Source organism: Mangifera indica, chromosome 2, assembly GCF_011075055.1.
Source record: "Mangifera indica cultivar Alphonso chromosome 2, CATAS_Mindica_2.1, whole genome shotgun sequence".
Taxonomy (NCBI): Eukaryota; Viridiplantae; Streptophyta; class Magnoliopsida; order Sapindales; family Anacardiaceae; genus Mangifera; species Mangifera indica.
In genome coordinates this window covers 15,839,484-15,863,456 of record NC_058138.1, presented here as the reverse complement: position 1 = coordinate 15,863,456, position 23,973 = coordinate 15,839,484, and the positions used below count along the sequence as shown (strand labels likewise).

The window sequence follows — 23,973 nt, the reverse complement described above, 5'->3', positions numbered from 1 at the left end:
TAACATGGTAACATGGTAGGTGTTGTTTCCATTACCTTTTTTGTTTAAGTTTTGTGCTGTTTTTAATTTATATAATTTGGGAGTAGTGATTTCTGTGATTAAGGTTTTTTAAATGTTTGTGATTCTAATTTTCTGCAAAAATCTATTGAGTTAAAGAGTAATACTAATTAATCTTTCTAAATATATCTAAGAATTTAACATGTATATTAAATTTCCAAAACAATTTCTAGTCCATAATTCTCTTCTACTACATAATCTTCAACTCAAATGTAAGCACTTTTATTTCTAATCACATGCCACCATGGATCATGTATGTGAAATTAATAGATAACTTGGATGAAAATAAAACAACTCACTGTATTAGCATAGTTGCAGACTGACAAATTCCACAGCGCCCAACCGCAATCTTCAACAGAAAACAGAATCGCCATTGATGTTTTCGGGGAATCAAGCTCCATGGTTGTATGTAGATTTTGTTAAACTGCCTTATCTTAATGAAGAGTGTTGCATGTTTTGGGATACAGAAGGAAAATTAACCTCCTGGAACATTGATAATAGAAATACATAGGCAATTTTTAGAAGGTTATTTGAATATGAAAATCAATATAATAAAGAAAAAAAAAAAAAGCAGTACAAAGAATGCGCATTTCTTTCATCTAATTATCAACTAATCCTTCACAAAATCTTAAATGGCTACTGGCTAATGTAAATTGTCAACGATAAAAATGCAAAGGCAGTTAGTGTTTTTTTGGTAAGTAAATGTATATTAAAAAGGAAACTTAAGCTCATCTTGTCCTACTATCTTCACAAATACAAGATAGGGGAAAGATAGCAGCAGCAAAACTATACACAAAGCAACACAAGAAACTAGCCCCCGGGGAGACCAGAGAACAGGCAATTAACCTTCAGCTCCAGCCAGCATTAACACTAAAACAACCAATGCAGCAGACTGCAAACAGTTAAAGAAAGAGCTGACGCATTACATTTAGCTCTGGAAATAAAACCAGCTCCAGCCATAGAAGAAAAGTTGCTGCTGAAAGAGCATGGGCTGGAGAAACTCCATCAGAACGGAAAACAACCGAAGGCGGTTAGTTTAGTTATGAGCCGTGTACATTTTGTATTAAGCTAACTTGCCCAAATATTGAGCCCAGACCAATCTTACTTTGTAAAAGCTCGGATCCACTAAAGGCCCATGAATTGAACTTCAGGAAGTAGGCCTTAACCTAACCCAATGAATGGGCAATACAGTCTTGGCCCAAATGAAGCGAGCACAATATATCTCTGTAAAGAAATATATTCTGATATGGGTAACGTTACCTTGTCTGTAAGCGTTATCATTGATCTTATGGTACATACATATGAAGGGCATCCTAGTACCATTAAATTGGCCACTTATGTGTACCTTGTGACCTTAGTTAGTAAATACATAAACAAAAAAAAGGGCATATAAATTATATAAATATAATATGATGAATAATGAAAAATACATTTATAAAAAAAAAATCTAAAATTTACATAAGAGAAAAGTATAAAATGCATTTATATAGATACAATATGACACATTGTCAATAATATGTATCTAAAAATACGATAATATCATAATAATTTAAATATTTTTTTCAAATTTTTATTGAAAATCAATATAACAATTCAAATGTAAAATATTTAATTAACTATTAAACCTAATATAGTATAATGCATAATTAAAATTTTTTATATATAAATAACGTACCAACTAGTTGGAAAAAATAAATAAATTAATCAGTTTAGATTTTAAACTTTAGATTAAAGTGATTCTTTGTACAAGCTACAGGGGAGAAAAACGTAAAATTACGACTGAAAATTAAGAAAGAAATGTTGTTAGGTTTTTTTTTTAAACGACAATGATATTTTTGTAAATAATTAAAAATAGAAGAGATAATTTTATACTTTAAATTTAGTAAAAAATTAAAAAATATGATATAGAATTCGTATTTAATACATAAAGGGCATAAAATATGTGTTTAATATATTTTAGGTTAAAAAATTATTTTGAATGTGTTTAATATACAAATAATAGAGGAACACGAATAGTATGCATATTTATTAACTAGACTTGTGACTAGAGGTGGATATGAACTGAGTTGAGTCATACTCTTCGGTTTGAGTTTAATTTAAATAAAAATAGTTTGATTTGAATTTGACTCAAGTTTGAATTCATTATTTATTAATAAAATAATGTTGTTTTATCTAATAATGAGTAAAACAATAATGTTTTAATGATTGCTTAATATAACTAAAATCAATTCATGAATCAAGTTTGAATTCAATTGAGCTACTTACCCAGTTCATAAGTTAAACCAAGTTAAATTCTCTCTAATTTAAGTTTAATTTAATTTTAAAAATAAATTAAAACTCTTAACTTAAACTTGATTTAAATTCAAACTAAATGAATTTAAACATCATCGGATGAACTTTTAAGACTCAATCCGCTGAGTTGTAATCTAACCTTATCCTAACCCCTTTATAGCTTATTCCCAACCAGGAAAAGGTCTCCACCGACTTTCCATCCCTATTTCAAGTGATGGAAAAATTTCTTAAATAATTAGGTGGAGTTTTCCCAGTGAACACACAAATTCTTTGGTATACTGAAGCATACTAAAAAGTTTAATCAACAGCCAAATTTCCACCTAAATTCTGATGAAATAACTTGCTCTCACTTTTTAATTTTGAAAAAGCTGTAATTCTCACTTTTATATAAGCTTGTTAAAAAAATCTGTTAAATATTTTATATAATTATTAAAAATACAAAAAAAAAATCAAATTAAATAATATTTTGTTCTTAAATTTTTTTGAATTTTTTACTTTATTTTTATTAATTTTAATTAAAAATTATAAATAATTTACTAATATAAATATATATAGATAAATATATCAATTATGTATAATTGTATGTTTAAGGTAAACCATAATTTTTTAAAATATTAGAGTGTTATGGACAAATTTTAGGGGATTTTTGGAAAAAAAAAAACATTTTCCCACCTAAAATTTCATCTAAAAACAGTTTTGCACTCCTATTTGATATAAATAACACAATCCTATTCAAAATCAAACTTTATTTAAAAAAAACTAATAGTATAATGACAAAATAATAATTTTTTCATCTATTAATTTTGAAAAAAAAAACATCTTACATATTAGAGTCAAACATTTTAAATATGACAATTTAACATTTAAAAATGTTTAAAAACTCACAGATCGATTCCTCAAATCTTTTCAAGCCTCATATATTTTGAAAAATTATTATAGATCAAATAGTTTGTAATATGATATTTACACAGTTAATTTGTTGCATTTTGTTCAATTTTTTGTTATGTAATTGTCATTTTTAAAACTATTAAGGGACATATCAAAATTTTAAAATTTTTAAAAATACCCCAAACATTTTTTGAATTTTCAAAAAGTCCTTAAAAAATTTCATTACATTTTACCTTAAACATACGATTAAATGAGATTGATACCCTTATCTATAGGAAGAGAGAAAGAAAAGTGTGAAAGTTAAAGGACAAAAAAATAAGTGAGTTTATCTATATTTTAGATATTAAGAAGGTTTATTTTTAATTTTTGTTAATTTGAGATTATACGATAATTTTGAAAAATATAGTAGTATGGTAAAATTGTAATTTCACTTTCTAATGTTCTTCTTCATCGACAAAATTTGATTTTAAGTGAAAAAAATATTATTTATACCAATTAGGGGTGGACAAGTATTTTAAGGACAAACCTTGGGTGGGAAAATGTAATTCACTCTGATGAAAAATCAAAAAAGTTCAACATGTTTTTAAAATTTTTAAAATTTTATTAGGCCCTTTAATAATTTAAAAGAAAAACAATTACAACTCTAGAAAAAACTAGGAGAATACAATAAATTATGATTGTAAATGTCATACTATAAAAGTATTGGAGGTATAACTATATTTTCAAAAATATATATAAGTGAATATGATTATTTTATAAACAACATAGGAAAAAAAATATTTATTTGTCTCTAATGAGTTTAAATAAATAACATTTAAATCTTTATAATTTTGTTCATTAGTTAAATATAGTAGAGGTGTTATTATAATATTTTAAACCTTTTAGATAAAATAACAGATAATTACATATAAATATTTGGATAAACTGATACAAACCCTTCATATAAACACTTTTTAATTATTAAAATTAACTATTGATTTTGACAAATGATTGAAAAATTGATTTTTTGAAATTTAAAAGGTGGGAATAGACTCTTAATCAAACATTGGGTGGGAAAGAATCATTTGACCTAAAATATATCTTTCCTCACAAAACAAAGGTTTTAACTTAGTAGAGTCAGAACAACATAAAGTGGGGTGTGCTGATGATGAAATGACCATCAATTCAATCTGAAACTACCAGTCAAAGAGTTGATTTTGTGATTGGTAGATGGTTGACTTGTTGTAAACTAATTTTGTAGATCCTCGTTTACCTTGGTTCACAATCTAATTTCTAACTTTTTCTATGGAGTGCCATTATTTTAATTCTATCGATAATGAATCCTAACGGTCAAGCCCTCTGTACCCTATTTTACACGCACAGCTTTTTAATAATCTATCTGATAACATTATTGCTCAGTTCTATTTTCTTTGTACCATATTATATATACAAATATTTATATGTTTGGTCTTTTTATTTATTTAATGAAAATTATATTTTTCATCAAAGTTTATAATTATGTAAGTTTTCTAAATTTTATGGTACATATTTTTGTTGTGGGTGTGTTTGAATGATGTGGGAAACCTTTGATTTCATGCCTTAAAGTTTCGAGTACATCACATCATTTTATCTTTTTGTTCTTATTTCTTCAATATTAATACTTTTAGTATATATGAAGAAAATTTATTTTTTCCGATGATCAAGGTGGGACTACTTTTTCCTTCTTAAGAAAAAAAATTAATGTACTCAACATCGACTAGATTTTGGAAACTATGTCACCCAAGGAAAATTAGTATATAGTCTTTATGTATATTTGTGACAGAGGAAAATATATTTATTTTATAGTAAAAGTATATATTATGCCATGCAAAAACACTTATTTTCTGGCCACTATACATGTAATGTTTTACTCTTCACACCTAACTTTCTTCATCTGTTCATTCTTCTGTCAAATCCTAATGGAAATTGAGTTTAGGCATAAATTTAATTCTGAAAATGAGTTAGAAATTTTTATCAACTATATACGGCTGCCGGCTTAGTTTGTTTTGGTTTCTTTTGCCTTTAACTTGAACATAGAGTTTATATTTTCTGAAAATAATCATCAACATAATCATCTTATTATCGGGTATAATATTTCACAGAATAAAGTTCTACATTCACCAACAAATGGAAACAAAGAAATCTAGAAAAGAAACCATTTTCAATGCTTAAAAAAAAAAATAAAACTAGAATGACTAACCTCTTGTATCCCAGTTGGCAGCAAAACCTGTGCATGGAATAGCATAACCATCTGACAAACTTGAAGCCTTCTTCAGAAAATGTAATGAAATATTATGCAAACAATAATAAAACGGGGTCATGAAAATCTAGCATTGCAATCTTGAAGTGCAGAAAGAGTTATGTGTATAGAGGGAGGAAGAAATGAAAAGAGGAGAAGAACGAAATTCTAAGTATGCAGAAGTGAAAATATTTCTTTTCTTTTAATACCCCACAAGTTTAGAGTTGTTGAAGAAGAGGTGAAGGACAAGTGTCCGTTAAGGGTTTGAAAAAACAAAGCAGGAGGAGCTTTTGCATTGGATTGACCAGTAGATTTGCGAGAAGTTGTGTCGGGGGAACCGGCTGAGGAGGTGAATGGCAACCAAACGTTCTAAGGTAGGGAAAGTCTCAGAAAAATTGTTAGACAGACCAACCTTTCTAGATTTTAAAGTCCTCAAAATTCAATGCAATCCATTTAATTGTTAAAACTCTAGCTTCAACTGCCAATCAGCAACTGATTGGTCAATCTGTCAAATTTTGTGTTGGCTAAGGGTTCCCTTAGCAGGGACTAGCTCCAAGATGGTTGCTCAAAATATATTAAGTTGAGGAATAATTTTTTATTTGTTTATATTTCATTGCATGTTTTACATTCATTATACAAGTATAGCACTTCTAAAATACAATCAATACAATTAATTTACAATCAACAATTTCCCTAATCAATCAAGTTGTAATAAGAAAAAATCACACAAGCATATTTACAAAATCAATTTCAATCTTTTACAGTCCTCCTCAAGTGGGTGCATAAATTAATGGAACTCATGCTCAACTTTTATAAAACTTGACAACAATTTTTCCATCAAATCAACTAATTGGTTCTCTAATCGAATCAAAATTTTTCCATCAAGTTTTTCTTTTATAGAGAATTTGCCCAACTTTTAATATTTAACACGGTCATATTGTATTAGATTATATGCAATGTCACATACATCTTCATTGTTGCAATACAACTTAATTGGGTGCCCAAATGAATAACCTAAGTCTTGCAAGAGAAGTCATAATCATAATACTTCACAAAGTTCACACGTAATGCCTCTAAATTTAGCTTCAACGCTAAATTAAGCAACATCATATTTTTTATTTCTCCATACGATGAGATTATAACCCACAAAAGTAAAGTAACATGAAGTGGATCATTTATCATCTATTGATCTGAGCCAATTAGCATTTGTATACACCCTTGTGTTTCGAAAAGTTATATTTTTTGTGAATTCCTGAAGTAGACTTTATATACCTCAAAATGTGCATGAGTGCATTCTATACTATTCTCCAAGATTATGCATATATTAACTAACAACACTTATTGCATTATCAAGATCTAGTCTTGTGTGAGATAGATATATCAATCTCTTCACAAGTGTCTTATACTTCCCTTTATTAGCAAGAACTTGTTCAATACTCAATTTCAAATCTTTTTTCACTGACGTATTAATATCTTGACACCCTCATTTTCTCCAAGGGATACAAGAAATACTTTCTTTGGGCATATAAATTCCTTCATCTAATTAAGAAACTTCAATTCTAAAAAAATATTTAGAGGGACTAAATCTTTTATTTCAAATTCTTTAGATAAATGTCTCTGTCAAGCATTTTCTTTCTCCAAATGATCCTATGTGACCACCATGTCACCCATATATATAATGTGGACAACTTCTTCCACCAATAGTTGACTTATTCATAGGATATTTAACTTTATAGAAAGATTAATTTTTTATGTGGATTTATGAATATCTCTATTATAATATTGTGGTAGTTATCTTTTAAATTTAAGGTTTCGGACACAAGAAGATGCTTAGAAGGACAACTTGTGAATCCCCAGTTGCTTAGAAGGACAGAAGAAGATGCAAGGTTTCGGACTTTGAAACCTAAAGTCAAGCGGCAATTCAATATTTACACATATGAAGTATTAACGGAAGTTCTTTCAACTTAAAACTTCGAATTCTGCAACCTACCTACCATTCCTACATGCAAAACTACTTACTGAAGAATTAAAATTCGTAATTTATTAAAAAACATTCAACGAAATAAACGAATAACGTATGCAGGGATAGGATTGGCATCCCCATATATTGTCCCTCCACAGATTTTGGGTAGTTAGATTGAGGTATTTAAATGATTGGGATTGCATTTAAATTTGATATTTCCACAGTGTGTTAATTAAAGAATCTCAACCATTAGGGTTTTACGTGTTTGATGCAATGGCTTAAAAATTGTGCTATATTTTCTGTAAAAGAAGGCTACGGAGGATATAAGGTTTTGAGTCTTTTGAATTAAAATATGGGATTATTGGCAAGTGTTATTCACCTCAACGAATTTGTATGACAAGATTTGTGGCAAGTATAAGGGTCTCATGAAGGAGGAGTTTGATTTTATAAATGGTAGGCCTAGATTCGAGCCAAGTTCGAGCTTAATTGTCAAAGTTTATAAATTAAAATTTTGGATACAAAATGATGTTGTTTTGACTAATATATATTAAAACGACGTCGTTTTAATAACGAATATTCAAATTCGAAGTGAATTGAACAAAATTCGAATCTAGTTTGAGCTCAAACATAACGAGTTCGACGAGCCAGAGCTCGAGCTATATTATTCTTAAGTCAAGCTGAACCCGAGCTCAAACTTAATTCGGTTCGAATCTAACCCTAATAAATGGTTACGTCAATTTATTATAAATAATCTTCATTTTCATTAAAACTTTCAGGTGAAATGAACCAATATTTTAATATTCTAGGTGATGTGAGTTCATCAATGGATATGCACTGGTTGTTTGGTAGATAAAACATGATTTTATTTATTTAATTCATAATAAATAAAATAATTCTTCCGTGTATGATTATTTTCATTCAATAAACTTTTGTTGTACACAATTTTTTAGTATATAAATAATATGTATTATATGATCGAATAATTTTAAATTAAAGATAACATAATATTTAATCACGTAATAATACATTATTTATATATCTGATTATATGCTAAAAATTATATATATAATATTACTTATTTTCATCATAACAGAGAGGTATTAAAGTGTTGAATAAAACTATTCATACAAATAAATTATATAAATTTATTCATATAAATTGCGATAATAATTTATAATTGAGAAATATAATTGTTTATTTTTTTTCTAATTTTAAAATCTTTTAACTGAATGTTATCCAGTATCATTTTCGCTTAGATAGATATGTTTATACAACTTATTTTTATATATATAATCTTACTTCAAAATATGATAGTTGAGTTGCGTATCATATTGTACATTGAAAATCTAATTTTTTATATCTTGTGTTGAGTATTATATCGTATGGTACAATTTTTAAAAAATAAAATAATAAAAAAATTATAATTGACACATCCTTATTTTAGAAATTATCGGAAACACCTTTAAAAATTTTAAATTTTTCATATACATCCCTATTATATCATTATTTTCGCTAAAAGAGTGTATCAATCAGTTTCAATAAAATGTATCGTATTGTACAATATATTTATTATATAATATTAATTTAATATACTTTATAATATAGATTATTTTTGCTTTATATTATATTATAGGCCAAACGACTATTTCCCACCCAAGGTATGCTGCAATCTCAAGTTTTCACCCTTTAACTTTGATAATACCAAACACCCATCTATGAGCAGTTAAAATTAACCGTGATAAGGGTAAAATCGTCATTTTTCTCTATAATATTAAAAATAAATTAAAATAGAATCCTTTTTTGCCCCCCTAAACTTTAAAAACTAAATTTTTCCCCTAACCTAAGTTTTAAAAAATGGCAGTTTCACCCTAGGATTTCCTTTTGAAATCTCCGGTGATATCTCCGGCTCTATTGCCGATGACCTCTCCCTTCTAAAGTATCCTCTCCTTCCAACGATCTCTTTCCTCTCATTTGAACTCCCGATCAGTATCGAAGAAGCAGTGGAAGACGAAGAACTTCATCGGGGAAGACGGAACGCACTTCTAACACTTGTGTTGACTCAATGAGTCATTATACTTTTATTTTGATGATAACAAACAATATGTCCCTAAACATATTGACTAATGATTTTACTTGAGTGTGAGCTTAGATTGCAAGGATTTATCTAATGCACTTGAAGGAGTTTCAAGATGGAAATGAAAGAGAAGAGTCAATTGAAGAATTATTGAAGATTTAAAGAAAAACTCAAGTGTTAGGTAGATATATTTGTAATTTAGAGCATTCGTTTTGATTAGAATATTTATTTGCATGGGATAGCTCACTTGAAAACTCATTTTTATATCTTTCACATTTTGGGTTAAAATGTCGTTTTTCAAACTTATTGGGTTAAGCCAAGTTTTTCACTAAAGTTTATTAATTCATTTAAAATGATGAAGTTTTGTGAACTACATTTTCATATCTTAAAGTTAGTTTTGAAAGAATTTTCAAAAAACGGTTAAATTGTCACTTTTCAAAGTTTTAGGGGTCAAATTGTAATTTTTGAAAATTCAGGGGGTAAAATGTAATAAAATTCTGTCAGCTTCCGAATTGTCTAGAAGCCATGTATTTTGGCTTCAGAAATTCGGTCGACCGAATTTTGGTTTGAATTTTTCCAACGGCTAGTGCCACGTAAGCTCTACGGAAGTGCCATATCACATCCGATTGACCGAATTCCATCTGGTCGATCGAATTGTGTATTTTCTGAAAAACTAAAACGGCTATCTTTATGCACAACGGTAACTTTCTTTATTTTCCCCTATATAAACCTAATCAATTTCGTTCGAAAAGAACTTTTGCCATCAAGAACTTTCGCCATCAAGAACTTTCACATATTTGAGAGCAAATTAGTTTTGAGCTATTTACTTGCAAATTCTTTTCTCTAATCAAAACCCTTGCTCATACACTTTGTAATTCCATTTGCATTGGGTTGTACTAAGCTTTAACTTTCATATACACTCTTTGAGAGAGATCATATTTCAATTTCGTACTAAAATTCATGCTATAAAAGAGCGAGGTTCACTCTTGGAGAGATTAGCAAATTTCTAGTGAGAGAAATTGAGCTTTAACATTTGTAAAGGTTAATAGCACCTTAGAAGCTATTTTGGTTGTGAAGAAAAGCTTGGTTGAGGTTTTAGTCAACCAAGGATTAGTGGAATACTCCAAGGGAGAAAGCTTGAAGGAGTGGACGTAGGCCGGATTGAGCCGAACCACTATACATCGCGTGTTTGATTTTCTCTTCCCTTAAACTCATACTTTATGTTATGTTATTTTGATTGTGTTGGTTATTTGAAATATTTTTAGTTATTCTCACAAATTGGATTAAAAATAGGCAATATTAATTGATTTGAATAAATTGTTCTAATTCTTTAATTAGGTAAAAATTGTTTTAAACTGCCTAATTCACCCCCCTCTTAGGTCATTTGATCCTACAACTTGTTCTACTTTTAGAAGACCCTGCGTTATATCACCAGATCTCGATTTTTCATATATAAATGTAACTAATTTATCTCCTTCGTAAAGGATTTCTCCATAATGCCCATGAACAGTTGCTCCTGGAGTAGCCAAATAAGGCTTAGCCGATCTTATTACTACCGAGTCAACTTGAACAATTAAAACTTGACCAGTCCCAGTCGTCTTCGTCTGGGAAGAGGAGTTGTCTTCATCTGGGAAGATGATCGTCTTCCCAGACGACGAAGACGAGATCTCTCGTCTTCATCATCTGGGAAGATGATTTCTCTTCCCAGATGACGTTTTTCGATGTCAGATAGGTTGGGGTGGAGTTAAGGGGGGCTGTCGATAGAAGAAAAACCGTCGGGAGGGAGAGACGACTGACGATGGCATTGGAGAAAGTGAAAGGGTTTGGAAACTAAACCCTAGGTGGAGAATGCGATCTTTTCAAACTTAGCTTAGGGAAAAAATGTTAGTTTTTAAACTTTTAGGAGAGAAAATTAGATTAAATTTTCAAGGGTTAGGGTTTCGTTACATTTAACTAGCCATGGATGGGTGTTTGATATTATCAAAGTTGAAGGATGAAAACTGGAGATTGCAGCATATCTTGGGTGGGAAATAGTTGTTTGGCCTATATTATATTATAAAATATTGCATTATAAAATTCTAATAAGTATACTCTAAACAAAAAGAAAAAATGGTATTTACGCGAACACATTAAACGAAGTTATATATCATTGTGAGGCTAATGTAAGCATACTTCGAGTGAAGATGATGACACGAGTTGCCTACGTGGAGAAAGACCGAACATAGAACAGCAGCTGTTTCCAACCACTCTAGTACTCTCTTTCTCCCTCAGTGATTCTCTCTCGTTGCAATTTCAAACTCTGAGAAATCTAGCTATGGCAATTGCCACTGCTTCTTCAACACTCCTAAAACCTTTACCAAACCTCAACTTTATACTTCACTCATTACATACAAGAAACACCAACTTAATCGCTTCATCTTCTTCCCATTTTGATCATACTAGTTTGCATAAACTCACTGTTTCTCACACAACTTCCTCACGTTCTTGCAGATTTTCGGGGTTTAAGCCAAATGGGTTTGTTGCATGTTCCTTAAATAATGAGTCTTCAGTTGATGCACTAGGAGAAGACAAGAGTTTCCCCAACACCAGTTCCAATGATCAAGTTAAAAGCTGGTAATTCATGATTATTCTTTTTATTATCTGGCTTTTATATTAATTTTATTGTTTGAATTAGTTGGAAAATTCGTTTAAGATTTATATAGTTGTCGATTTTGAGGGGTTTCTGTTTTCTTAGTTCAGCATCGTGTTGCATTGGAAGGGGCCTATATTTGAGAAGGGCACCATTGTTTTATTAAATAATGAAAATTACATCTGATTTGTAGTAGTTGTTTTTTTAGCTCTGCCTCATTAATTCATCAAGGTATAAGAATAAGAAGTTTTTAGAGGATTCACAAAATTAGAATCCTTAAATTCTTTAATTGATGTTTAAAACTTTAAATTAGTTTATTACGATTCATTTAGTCATCAAATTTAAGGTTATTAGCTAATGAAAACACAAGAACGGAGATGAAATTAGTCTTTCCCTTAACAGGAAATTATCAAACTAGGATCCTCAAGTTCTTTAATTGATTGTTGCTCTTGTTGAACAAGCCTTTTCTTGACTTGTAATGTCCTGTTTTTGTGTGGTGTAGTATGTGGAATTGGAGGGGTTTTTCGATTCGCTATCAGTGTTCTGGAAGCAGTGGCCCTGCTCTAGTTCTAGTTCATGGTTTTGGAGCAAACAGGTCTACATCGTTGACATTTTGCTTCTCATTAGCAGACAACTAATTTCTATAGGTATCAAATGCAGATTGTTCTATATTGGCGTGCTTGGTGGTGGATATTCATGTTTGTGTTGTTGGAACTTGCATATACCATATTTTCTTTTTTGGATTGTTTAATGTAGTATAATGGAAGTAGGATGAATTTTTGCAGACTTCTCTGATGAAAACATTGCCTCCAGTTCTGTATAGTTCTACAATCCTACTTTTATAGTAACCCCTTCGAAAATTAAATTGTTATTTGCTTAAAGTTTGTTAAGCTTTTCTTAGGTTTGAAACCATAAGGCATGAATGGATATCAATTATTTGTAAATTTTCTTCTTAATGGAGGACATCTCAGTATCCATTGATTCTTCTAAACTGTGATGTTCCAAAAATCGTTTGCTGTTTTCAGTTTTGGATTATGTGTGGAGAAGCAATGGCATGTCATTTGACAATTTTATGCGTTATTGTCATGCCATTAAAACAGCAGGCAGTGATTTGGTAATTTCCAAGTTGCTGTATTTTGACGTGAAATAGGGTCATTGTATGGAGTCTCCGGCTCATATTAGTTATTATTACAGACATAAGATAGTTTCTTGCAAGCATGTAATATGAATATAGGATTAAAATTCTGTAACGAAGGTCTCTGTTGGTGAGGTTGAGAGGCAAAAGTTTTGTTTTTTTATTTCCTTCTCTTTTTGTTACTGAACTAATGTGGCTGCATCAGTCATTTCATTATCCTTTACTGTTACTAATTTGCAGTGACCATTGGAGGAAAAATATACCAGTTCTTGCCAAATCTCATAGAGTATATTCAATTGATCTTATTGGTTATGGATACTCAGACAAACCTAATCCTCGTGATTTTGATGACAAACCTTTTTATACATTTGAGACATGGGGTTCCCAGCTAAACGAATTTTGTAAAGATGTTGTCAAAGATCAAGCATTCTTTATATGCAATTCAATTGGAGGTGATCAGCTCCTTCTCAGTGTGTACATTTTTTAGATTAATCATCTTTTATGATTGTTTTTATGTAATTGATCTCTCAGTAAGTCATACAAAAAAAAAGGAACAGCTGCTAGAAATTCTCTTAGCATTGTTGTGCCAAAACTAAACTTCAAAACATTTGCATTTTCATCAAATTTGAAGGAATTACAGGTCATCTAGATTTCCATTAAAACATTTTATGCGATCTTCGAGTAGGGCTAGTTGGTCTTCAGGCTGCAGTCACAGAGCCACAGATCTGCAAGGGAATGATCTTATTGAATATATCTCTGCGTATGCTTCATATAAAAAAGCAGCCTTGGTTTGGACGGCCTTTGATCAGATCATTTCAGAATTTGCTAAGGTGAAATTGGGATTATTTTTTCCTGCTGATGTTAAATGTTTGTAACTGCTGTCAAAAGTTTTTGAAACTGCACTTGTCATTTTGTGATTCTATTGTTATAGGAATACTCCCGTGGGGAAACTTTTCTTCAAATCAATCGCTACCCCAAATTCTGTCAGAAGTATTCTTTCTCAGGTAAATCATACATATACATATATATTTTTCCAATGTTAGACAAACGTTATTCAAAATTTTCATAGTCTCTCAGTTATATTGGGCTTTTTTCACAAAATTTGGGACTGTTCACATTAGTACTGGTTGAAAAGTAACAAATTTATGTGGGAGAACTGGAAATTTAATTAATCGACTAAAAGCAACCTCTCAACAGTTTAGTGTTATAAAGACTGGAAATTTTCAGAATTTTCACATTAGTATTGATTGGAAAGAATGCAGCCCTGTCCTTGTCTCTTGTTATTCGGTATTTCCCTACGTGTAAAGCATCTCTCAAGAAGTGACTTTAAGTAGAAACGACAACTTGTGTCTCAACTATCGGACAAGTATCCTTTGACCAGATAACACTTTTGCCAATTGACATCCACTTCATGTTATTTGCCCATGATGGAAAATAGTAACTTCTTGCCTAATTATTTTTTATCATGTTCCTATTGTCAATGTATCCGTTTAGGGAATTAATATTTGAATTTATATTTCAAATTTGTAAACAGTATCCTTGTAACCCTTTTCTTGAAACCTATAAATATAAAGGATTACCAAGGAAAAAAGAATGCTCCTATAATACGCAGACAAGATACCAAACTCTTTCTATTTAATGCTTAACACCATAGTGGACAACAAGATCCATTATTGGATCCTCACCACCACTACAACAACCTAATTGCGTAAGATTTGAAATTGCATACTTCAATTGGTGACAAATAATTTCATCCATAGATTGATGCTAGAAGGGAGATTAGATCTAAACTAGCATGTCAGCATGTCGTCAATCTCTACCATATTGTTAACCACAAATGCACACCAGTAGGCAAATGAATTCTCCTTATTTGTTGAGCCTAGAAGAAACATCTTTCCTGAACTTCTTTACGAAAGAACCCCATAGCAGGCCTTGTATGATTATTTCTCCATATACAAGTGAAAAAAACCAACAAGTTATATACACCTTGAAGAGGTTAAAACTCATGAGCTAAATGCCCCCCACAACTTTGAGTTTATTCCATCGAGCGCTATCAGTAGGCAGTACCAGGAGCATATTGCCCTATCATCTTCACGCATCATCTTTCAGCGTAAGCCTACATGCATTGCATGGTTAACTGAATACGCATAACACATACTTGCAACTTGCAATATTAATCATCAATGTGTCATTCTCGACGCTCAAGCCAATGGCACTAATCACCCTAGTGGTGAAACCCCTACTAGTCACATCAAAAAGGACCACAACTCTCAAAAGCAATTGGTAACTAATTCTTGCTAAAATAAGCAACAAAATCGTAGGTCCTATCTGTTAAGGACTGATATCTTGCCACCATGCAATGGTTCAATGTTCGATTATAATAGACAAGGTGACCTAAGTTGTCAAGTTCAAAGCATACAATGATTATTAGCAGATAACTCCTTTAAACCTATGGAGCAAGACTTCAAGTTAAAGGATACCATTTGCTTAGTATCTCTAGTGTTGGTACTAAACATGGTTTCAATGGGTGAGACAAAAACAATAATTCAACCTGTAAGTTAGACTTACATAACCACTTGAATGCTCGTCAGACAATTTCAAAGAATGTGGCTGAATACAGACTCTTAGAATCTGTTCTCGACATGTAGAACATAACTTGCATTAACAAAGGTCTCGTCTCTTAGTATGGGAAGCACACTTCGCCTACAGAATTTGCGCAAAATGCAATAAGCACCCTAACCTATCTAGGCACTCGAGTTCAATGTCTAAGAGAAAATCTATATAAAGTCAATATTATCTTTCGTCATGCTACAGGTATAACTCATATAGAGAGGTTAAAAATTGACGTTAGATGAATGAAAAGAAACAATCCTTGTCTTAAAGACATTAGCCTTAGATGTTACGAATCCCTATTTGTGCTTCAAGGAGTGTGTCATCATGTGCAATGACTAGGTGAATATTGGCACTAAAGACGTAAATAGATTCACACAAAGCAGGGTATGAGTAAACTCGTCATGTCCAGTGATAACTCATGTTAACAATATTACAATTGTCACATGCAAAATATCTCAAAAGGATATAACTCATGTTAACCAAGAGTGTACACCAATATTCTATCAACTTGTGCCAATCATAACTCACATCTTGATTAGGAACTCACGTCAAAGCATTGAATATAAAAGTAAAGAGAACATAACTAAAATCTATTTTGCAGCCCATAACCTGTTAATCACTCTTGCAGATCTAAGCACAAGTAACTGTACAAGTACTTAGCTTGAAGCAAGAAGATAGCCAACCCTATCATCATCCAAATGACTACAAGCTCCTTTTAAGCCTTTTCATCACCCAAATGATTACAAACACAATGATAAACAACAAAGTAAGAAAATTTTCTATCTAAGAAACTGAAAAACATTAATGCAATGTATTGCAAAAACACCTATAACAACTAGGGGGATACTCTGAACTCTGCAAACTTGTTGAATAACTTAAATCAATCACCCTCAATCCTACACATCTAAGTGTCATACGTGTCTAAGTACTTATTCTCTCTCGTGTTTGTCCACTAACCGTAAAAGAGTGGATATTAAAATCCTTTTATAAGTGTGATGACAATCAACGGAGATGCAATTTAACATACTAAAATAACAATTTGATTAATTACATCAATTACAAGATACAATACATAAAAAAATGACTACAAGTACATGTATTTAGCCTACTATTACAACTATAGATGAGTATTAAACTTTCTCGTCAAAACCTAGAACCTGCACACTAATGACACTTAATTCAAAATCGTTATGCAATGAAGATCTTCAATTATCCGTCATGCTTCTATCTAGCAGATCACTTCGATATGTTGTTGCTTAGCTTGGGTTGCAACTAACAACAATCCCGAGTCTATCCTAATAGACTCATCCCCACAATGATAAGTTCTAACATAGAGTGAAAATTTCTCCTAAGCGTTCAACCTCACCTTAGTTATCCTTGGGACAAGGGCCACAATCAGCCTATATGCAAGGTTCCTCCATATGAACCTGGGGCAAGAAAAGAGAAAAAACATGTGTATGTGATCTCCCTACAATGAAGTAAGCCTATGCAAGACAGTTTGTTGCATCTTCAACAAGAAAGTCATGCCAAGTAAAATGCCTCCATGCACCCATATAGAGCACATAATCCTATCTTCCACTATCGTGAGGGAACATATATACCAACTATCATTGAAAGACAATTAGACACCTATCCACCAAGTCATCTTTCTCTTAAGAGAAGTCGGAGTCTGAACTCCCTTTTCTGCCATAAACAAGCACACCACATGCAGCGTTAAGTTCTCACCTACAAAAGCAAATTAAACTAGTTAGTTCACCAATAATGGAAGGCTCTTGGAGTTGAGTGACTCTTCATTCTATGAACTAGTGTAGATACTCCTCCGATCAATCAACATAATGAAAATCTCTTAAATTATCAATAGACTAAAAAACGTTTGAAGTATTAGAGACTCAGGCCAGTTGCTCCCTTTTTATAGCCAAATCAAGGACAAAACAAAGACCAATCTTAGTTGTTCAATATGACCGTGTACACGTGTCAGCCATCTTGTGATGCAAATAACACACGTCTAATTAAATTTCATGGAGAAGTGAAATGACATGACAAGTATGCAACTCAAAATGTGCGGAGCGATAATTATGCCAACTAAAACGTCTTTACCATGAAGATCTCGCAAACTCCACGTGGCACCACTCTAAGCAAACAACGAAAGAAGTTTTCGAAGTTCTTGCACTTTGAAAACAAGGGGGCAATTGTTATATGATAATATACTACCGATAGAGCGTCTCTCAAGAAATGACTAATCAACAGAAGCAATAACTCGTGTCTTGAGTAACGGATAGGCATTCCTCGACCATATAACATGTCCTACTAGTTGACAGGTACTTTATATCTTCTGCTCTCCTATCCTTAATTTGTCCATTTAGGGAATTAATATGTGAATTTAAATTTCAAATTTGTAATTGGTATCATTGTAACCCTTTTCTTAAATCCAATAAATTTGAAATTTCGGCAAGGGAAAAAGAAGGGAAGCATTTATCATTTGTAGACAAGACACCAAACATCTTGCATGATGAATGAAACCCTGATCCATCCTAAGCTCAATGACAAGTGCCCTCATACCTAATAATCTTCCCTAACATATTCTCCTAGAGCTATTTATATCATAACCATGGGCATAGGTTCTCAAGCAATGGTAAACTATTTTGTGTCCAACTCTCTCTATATTTTACACTTAACACTGTTGTGGAAAACAGGATCCATATTGAATCTTCACCATCACTACTTTAACGTGACTTGTGCCAAGACTCGAGATTACGTACTTCAGTTGGTGATGAAAATTCTCATCAACAACTTTGTTGATTGCTTTGATGTATTGCATTTCAGTGTTATCATGACACCTCCCAAGTGACAGAGGAACTAGTCCAAAAGATCTTACAGCCGGGACTTGAGCCTGGTGCTGCAGATGTATTTCTTGAATTCATTTGTTACTCGGGAGGCCCTCTGCCAGATGAGCTTCTGCCTCAAGTGAAGGTTAGTTTCTGCAAACTGAAGCTAAATATGCTAATAATGATTCCTGCTGATCAAATGTTGCTCTTGACTATATAAATTTTCTCCTGATGTTTACTTTGCTTTCCTCATTTGCAGTGTCCAGTTTTGATAGCATGGGGTGACAAGGATCCATGGGAGCCCATTGAGCTCGGAAGAGCTTATGGGAATTTCAATACAGTTGAAGACTTTATTGTCCTCCCTGATGTTGGTCACTGCCCGCAGGTTTCTTTCTCTCACTCTTTTGCCAATATTTACGGACTGTAATTAAGTGTGTTCATATGTGGAAAAGAATTATTCAGTTGTGTTAGTCAATGAAGTTTATAGATGAAGCACCCACTTTCAAGAGTTAAAGAATGCTTAAAACCAACAGTTTTGCCTACACTGGCTAAAACTTGGTATAAGATATTGATTCCAGTGGTAGTTGATATCAAATAGTAGCAAGTATAAGATTTTTCACCTAATATTATTATTGTCATATAACATTATCTATTGATTAAATGAAGGACGAAGCACCCCAACTTGTCAACCCGCTGGTTGAATCATTCGTGGCTCGTCATGCCAGTGTTCCCACAGCAGCCTGATCTATTTTGTAGTTTGCACTTCAATTCTGCATCACCGCACTGTCATGTTTTTTTTCGGCCCTGAAAGCTGATTGTAGTTAAACATAGCCTCATTCAATATGAAAGGCAACCCTTGATAGATAAATGTAGCATTTCACTCGAGATTACTGTCAAGGTTTGTTAAAAGTATGTATTTTCTTGATTTTATTCACTGTAGTCACACTTGATAAACCTTTTCTTTATATCAAACTTAGTTTCCAGTGTTTATAAATGTTGTGTAATTTAGAACATCTCCATTTGACTAAATATTAGTGTATAATAATTCCAAACTAAATTATGATCACAAGATTCATGAATAGTATGATATTTTGTCATTATAATATTGTACGACGTTGTCGGTGCAACCATATGACATTTTAATCAAGGTTAGTAAATATGGTTAGAGCATAGTTTAATAAATCCTTGTCATTTTCCTTAATTTCCTAGACCTTTTTGACATTGGAATCTCCTGTTGGATTAGACTAAGAAAAAAATTCAACACGTTTGTTTAGATTAACACACAAATTAATCAAAGAGTGACTATGCTAATGATGTGTATTATTTGTCTTACGTATTAGGTACAAGTTTTAAGGAAGCTTGTCACTTGCCACCGCCATTTGCGATTAATTTTATAATGTTGACACTACAGGCTTAACTGGCAATCGAAAACAACTACTTCAGTGTTGACATTTTCGTATAATTTTATGCAATTAAACTAACCTAACCATGCTTACCACTTTGATTAATTTTAGAGCGGTCTCCTTGTTTGATCTGTGAGTGTGTGGATGTCAACCCTTTTAGCTATCATGCCTTACAGCCTTTAGGTAGATATTTTGATATTGACTTACTTTAGTTGTGTTATTTCAACCATCTGTTCTGACTGAAAATATGTTAGTAAAAATCTTTTAAAAGATTGACATGTGAGTAAATATTTAAGAGTAAATCATTTTAAACGATATTTTAAAATTAAATTTTTCAGTTATTTAATATAATGATTATAAAATTGATTATTAAATTTAAAATTTCGCTCATTTAGTATGATTGGTTCAACCCTATACTATTGAGAAATTTGATTATTCTTCACATCCGCTCTCAGGTCAATCACTGCTGTTTTGATTTTTGGTGCTGGTAATTGTCTATTGGCTTAATGAAGCTGTTCTACTAGCTTTAGTTGTTGTGCCACTGGAGATACTTGAATCAGTAGCCTTACCACAATTTGACTATTCAACTACACTTAACTTTGACCTTAAGCTCTCAATTCTAATTAGGCCAAAGGACTATTTCCCACCCAATGTATGCTTTTTCTACAAATTCTCACCTGTTAACTTTAAAAAACCCATTTATCTACCATAGGCTGTTAAAAAAAACGACAGATTGATGGATTCAAGGGTGAAATCGTTATTTCATCTGTAATATTAAAAATGAACTTAAATTTAATTTATTTTTTACCCCCAAACCCTAAAAACCAACACTTTCCCTCTAACCCAAATTTTTAAAAACTGCATTTTCCCCCCTAGGGTTTCCAAACTTCAGATCCAATTTTTTCGACGACGACCGGCGCTCTCCAAGCACCTATTCTCCCTCCCCAACGGCCCCTCCTTCTGACCGTGCGGCCTACGACACTCCTAGAGGTCTTCGTCGACGAAGACGATGCATCTTCGTCGAGACGAAGACAAATCTTCTTCGTTCAGAGATGAAGACGAAGTCTTCGTTGACGACAAAGACGTGTTGTTCGTCGATGACGATGCCTAGGAGTGTCAGAGGTCGCACGGTCAAAAGGAGGGGTCATCGGGAAGGGAGAGTAGGTGTTTAGAGATCGCTGGTCGTTGTCGGAAAAATTGGATTTGAAGTTTGGAAACCCTGAGGGGGAAAATATAGTTTTTTAAAACTTAGGTTGAGAGAAAAATGTTAGTTTTTAGGGTTTAAAGGGGAGGGGGAAATAATATAACCAATGGACTCAATTAAGTTTAATGGCTTATAGGCGGGTAAATGAATTTTTTCAAGTTAATGAAAAGAACTTTGAGAATTCAGTATAGTTTGGGTGAGAAACAGTCCTTCGGCCTTCTAATCATGGGCAAAGGCTTTGTTTAGAATATCAGCAATTTGATACTCAGTTAGCACATACTACACTGCTATCACAGACATTTTGAGCCCATTTTACATAGTGTGCATCTATTTCTTTGTGCTCGGTTCCCGCATGGAAAACTGAGTTGGAAAACAAAGACTTCCGTAGCAGCTTGTTTGACTGCTTTATATTATGATTCAATGGAAAATATAGAGTTAGAACTCCATTGCACTAAATTACCCCCAAGGTAAAGAAAATACCCACTAAAAAAATCCCTAACAGTGGACTCTCTATCTTCAATATTGTCTGTCCAATCAGATTTTTTATCTTCAATATTGTCTGCCCAATCAGAATAGAGTTAATAGACTTCTAAATTCGAAACAGAGGCAAGTTTAAACAATAAACCGTAGTCCACCATGCCTTTAAAATATCTAAGTACCTTTTTCATAGCTTGCCACAGATTTTGAGTTTTGCTTTCCAAATTTGACTAACTTTATTCACCACAAAAGAGACATAAGGCCTAGTCAAAATTAAATATTGTAGTGCCCCTATGATCTTCTATATTGTGTAGGATTTTCATGTGCAAAATCCTTGCCTAGGAAGGAGCTGTCAATGATTTTTCTAGTGTAAGTCAGACATCACGGGTTGTACTGCATTCAATAACAATTGGAAGGTCGGCCGAAATTGACACCTTCATTACACTCATAATTTAATTAATCATCTTGCTGCTCCTCAATCTTCAACACTCTCATCAATGGCAAAGACAACAACTTTGTCAGAAGTTTGTTAAGTTCTCAGTCGATATTAGGTGAGATTTAAACTCAGATATTTTCTTTAAAAATTTCGATACTCAACTAATTTTATTAATCTTTAAAATCTTTTTTTAAAATGATCTTGTTAACACACAAAGATAAACTTTTGATCCAAATTTGTAAACTTAAAAAAGGTAAATAATAAAATTGAATCATTTTTATAGAATGACACAATTTGATTTAAATTCATGTACTTATAAAAAATAATTAATAAATTGATATATGGGTTAAAAAAATAACTAAATAAAAGTCAAAGAGATGTTATCTATGCATGAGAGCAATTAATTATAAGCGTAAATAATTTTGTTGAATTATTATTAGAAATTTGATTAAGGACATAAGAAGAAAGAAGCATAGATTATCTTTTTGATGTAATGAAATTTATGCAATATTTTATTTGAATCTGACCAACTGCAGGCTAACCTGATCTTTTGTCCGATTAAATTAATTAATTGATTAAGCAACTAAATAAAGCATTAGAAGTTTGAATGGTGGGATTAATAAGTGAGGCCCCTACATCATCATCATGTTTAAGCATGCTTAATTAATGTTTAAGAAAGTAAAGCCCAATGGTCATGAATCATGATTTCATCATACGTGAAGATGAGGGCATCATCTACAAGTGTGTGCATATATATATATATATATATATACACCAACAAATGGAAAAACCTAAATTAAGAGATTTTGTTAGCATTGGAGAATCTTAGCTTCTCTTTTTTAATCATATATTATAAAAAATGTAATATCATTGGTTTTGTCCTTTTAAGATCCTATTACTTTACTTGATGATCAATAAAAATGCTTAATTAATATTTATTCTATATATCAAAAGTTATGAAGTGTAAGACAAGCTAAAGGACACCCTTTTGCTAAAAGTTTTAATTTTTTTTTTTTTATATATATATTTAGGGTTTTAATTTTTATGATTGTTTTATATATAAACTTCCATGGTATAGGTAAATTTATATTTGAAAAAAAAAAATAAGTTACTTAATTAGCTATCCTAATCTTCAAAGAATAATTATCTAATGAAATCATAATTAAGTTATTAATTTATATATACAATAAAATTATGTATATATATTTTTTAGTATATAAATAGATACATATATGATTGAGTGTTATTTGACGATTAACAATCATTCACATGATGACATATTATGCATATACCCATTTGTATTAAAAAATATGTATACATAACATTATTTTTATATAAAAATATAGAAGTGATATATCCAATTACTTGTAAAAAAATTTTAAATAGAAGAAGTCTAATTAAGATTCCATGCATAAAAATAATCTTGTAATTAACTTAGTAATAAGAACTAAATTAATCTACTATATATGAATTTGGAGAAGTCATTAAGTTGTTGAATAAATTAACCAATGAGACACAAGCATAAAAGTAATGTCGAGCCACCTTCAAAGGACATGCAAACATCCAAACACAAAAACCAAATAGGATTTTGAAAAAAAACAAAGAGAGGAGATGAATCTTCTTCTAAAGTTCAAGAAAATAAGCAGTATATCTTATTGGTGCACCCACCAAACAAAATTTTAATTAAAAAAAGAATATAAATAGATATTTATAGAAAGCA

At 31.5% G+C, this 23,973-nt stretch overlaps 1 protein-coding gene and 1 long non-coding RNA gene across 2 annotated transcripts; one reads left to right on the top strand and one right to left on the bottom strand.

Moving 5' to 3' along the window:
- Positions 1–183: 183 nt before the first annotated feature.
- LOC123199012 lies at positions 184–6,396 on the bottom strand. The gene is made up of 2 exons (XR_006498165.1): positions 5,456–6,396; positions 184–540 (listed from the first exon to the last, which is right to left on the bottom strand). It is a non-coding gene; the product is annotated as an uncharacterized LOC123199012 (long non-coding RNA).
- Positions 6,397–11,679: 5,283 nt separating this feature from the next.
- On the top strand, positions 11,680–19,746 carry LOC123206219 (uncharacterized hydrolase YugF). The gene is made up of 8 exons (XM_044623375.1): positions 11,680–12,144; positions 12,663–12,755; positions 13,536–13,747; positions 13,981–14,125; positions 14,227–14,299; positions 18,732–18,878; positions 18,993–19,118; positions 19,400–19,746. Exons 1-8 carry the CDS (start codon positions 11,846–11,848, stop codon positions 19,475–19,477), a joined length of 1,173 nt encoding a protein of 390 aa, XP_044479310.1. The 5' UTR covers positions 11,680–11,845; the 3' UTR covers positions 19,478–19,746.
- The last annotated feature ends 4,227 nt before the right edge of the window (positions 19,747–23,973 follow it).

What these genes read in the sequence shown, in the direction of transcription:
- LOC123206219 (XM_044623375.1), top strand. Translation starts at nt 11,846, where the DNA reads ATGGCAATTGCCACTGCTTCTTCAACACTCCTAAAACCTTTACCAAAC. An exon ending in CATGGTTTTGGAGCAAACAG is followed by an intron (nt 12,756 to 13,535) that starts GTCTACATCGTT and finishes ACTAATTTGCAG; the next exon opens with TGACCATTGGAGGAAAAATA. An exon ending in ATGTTGGTCACTGCCCGCAG is followed by an intron (nt 19,119 to 19,399) that starts GTTTCTTTCTCT and finishes GATTAAATGAAG; the next exon opens with GACGAAGCACCCCAACTTGT.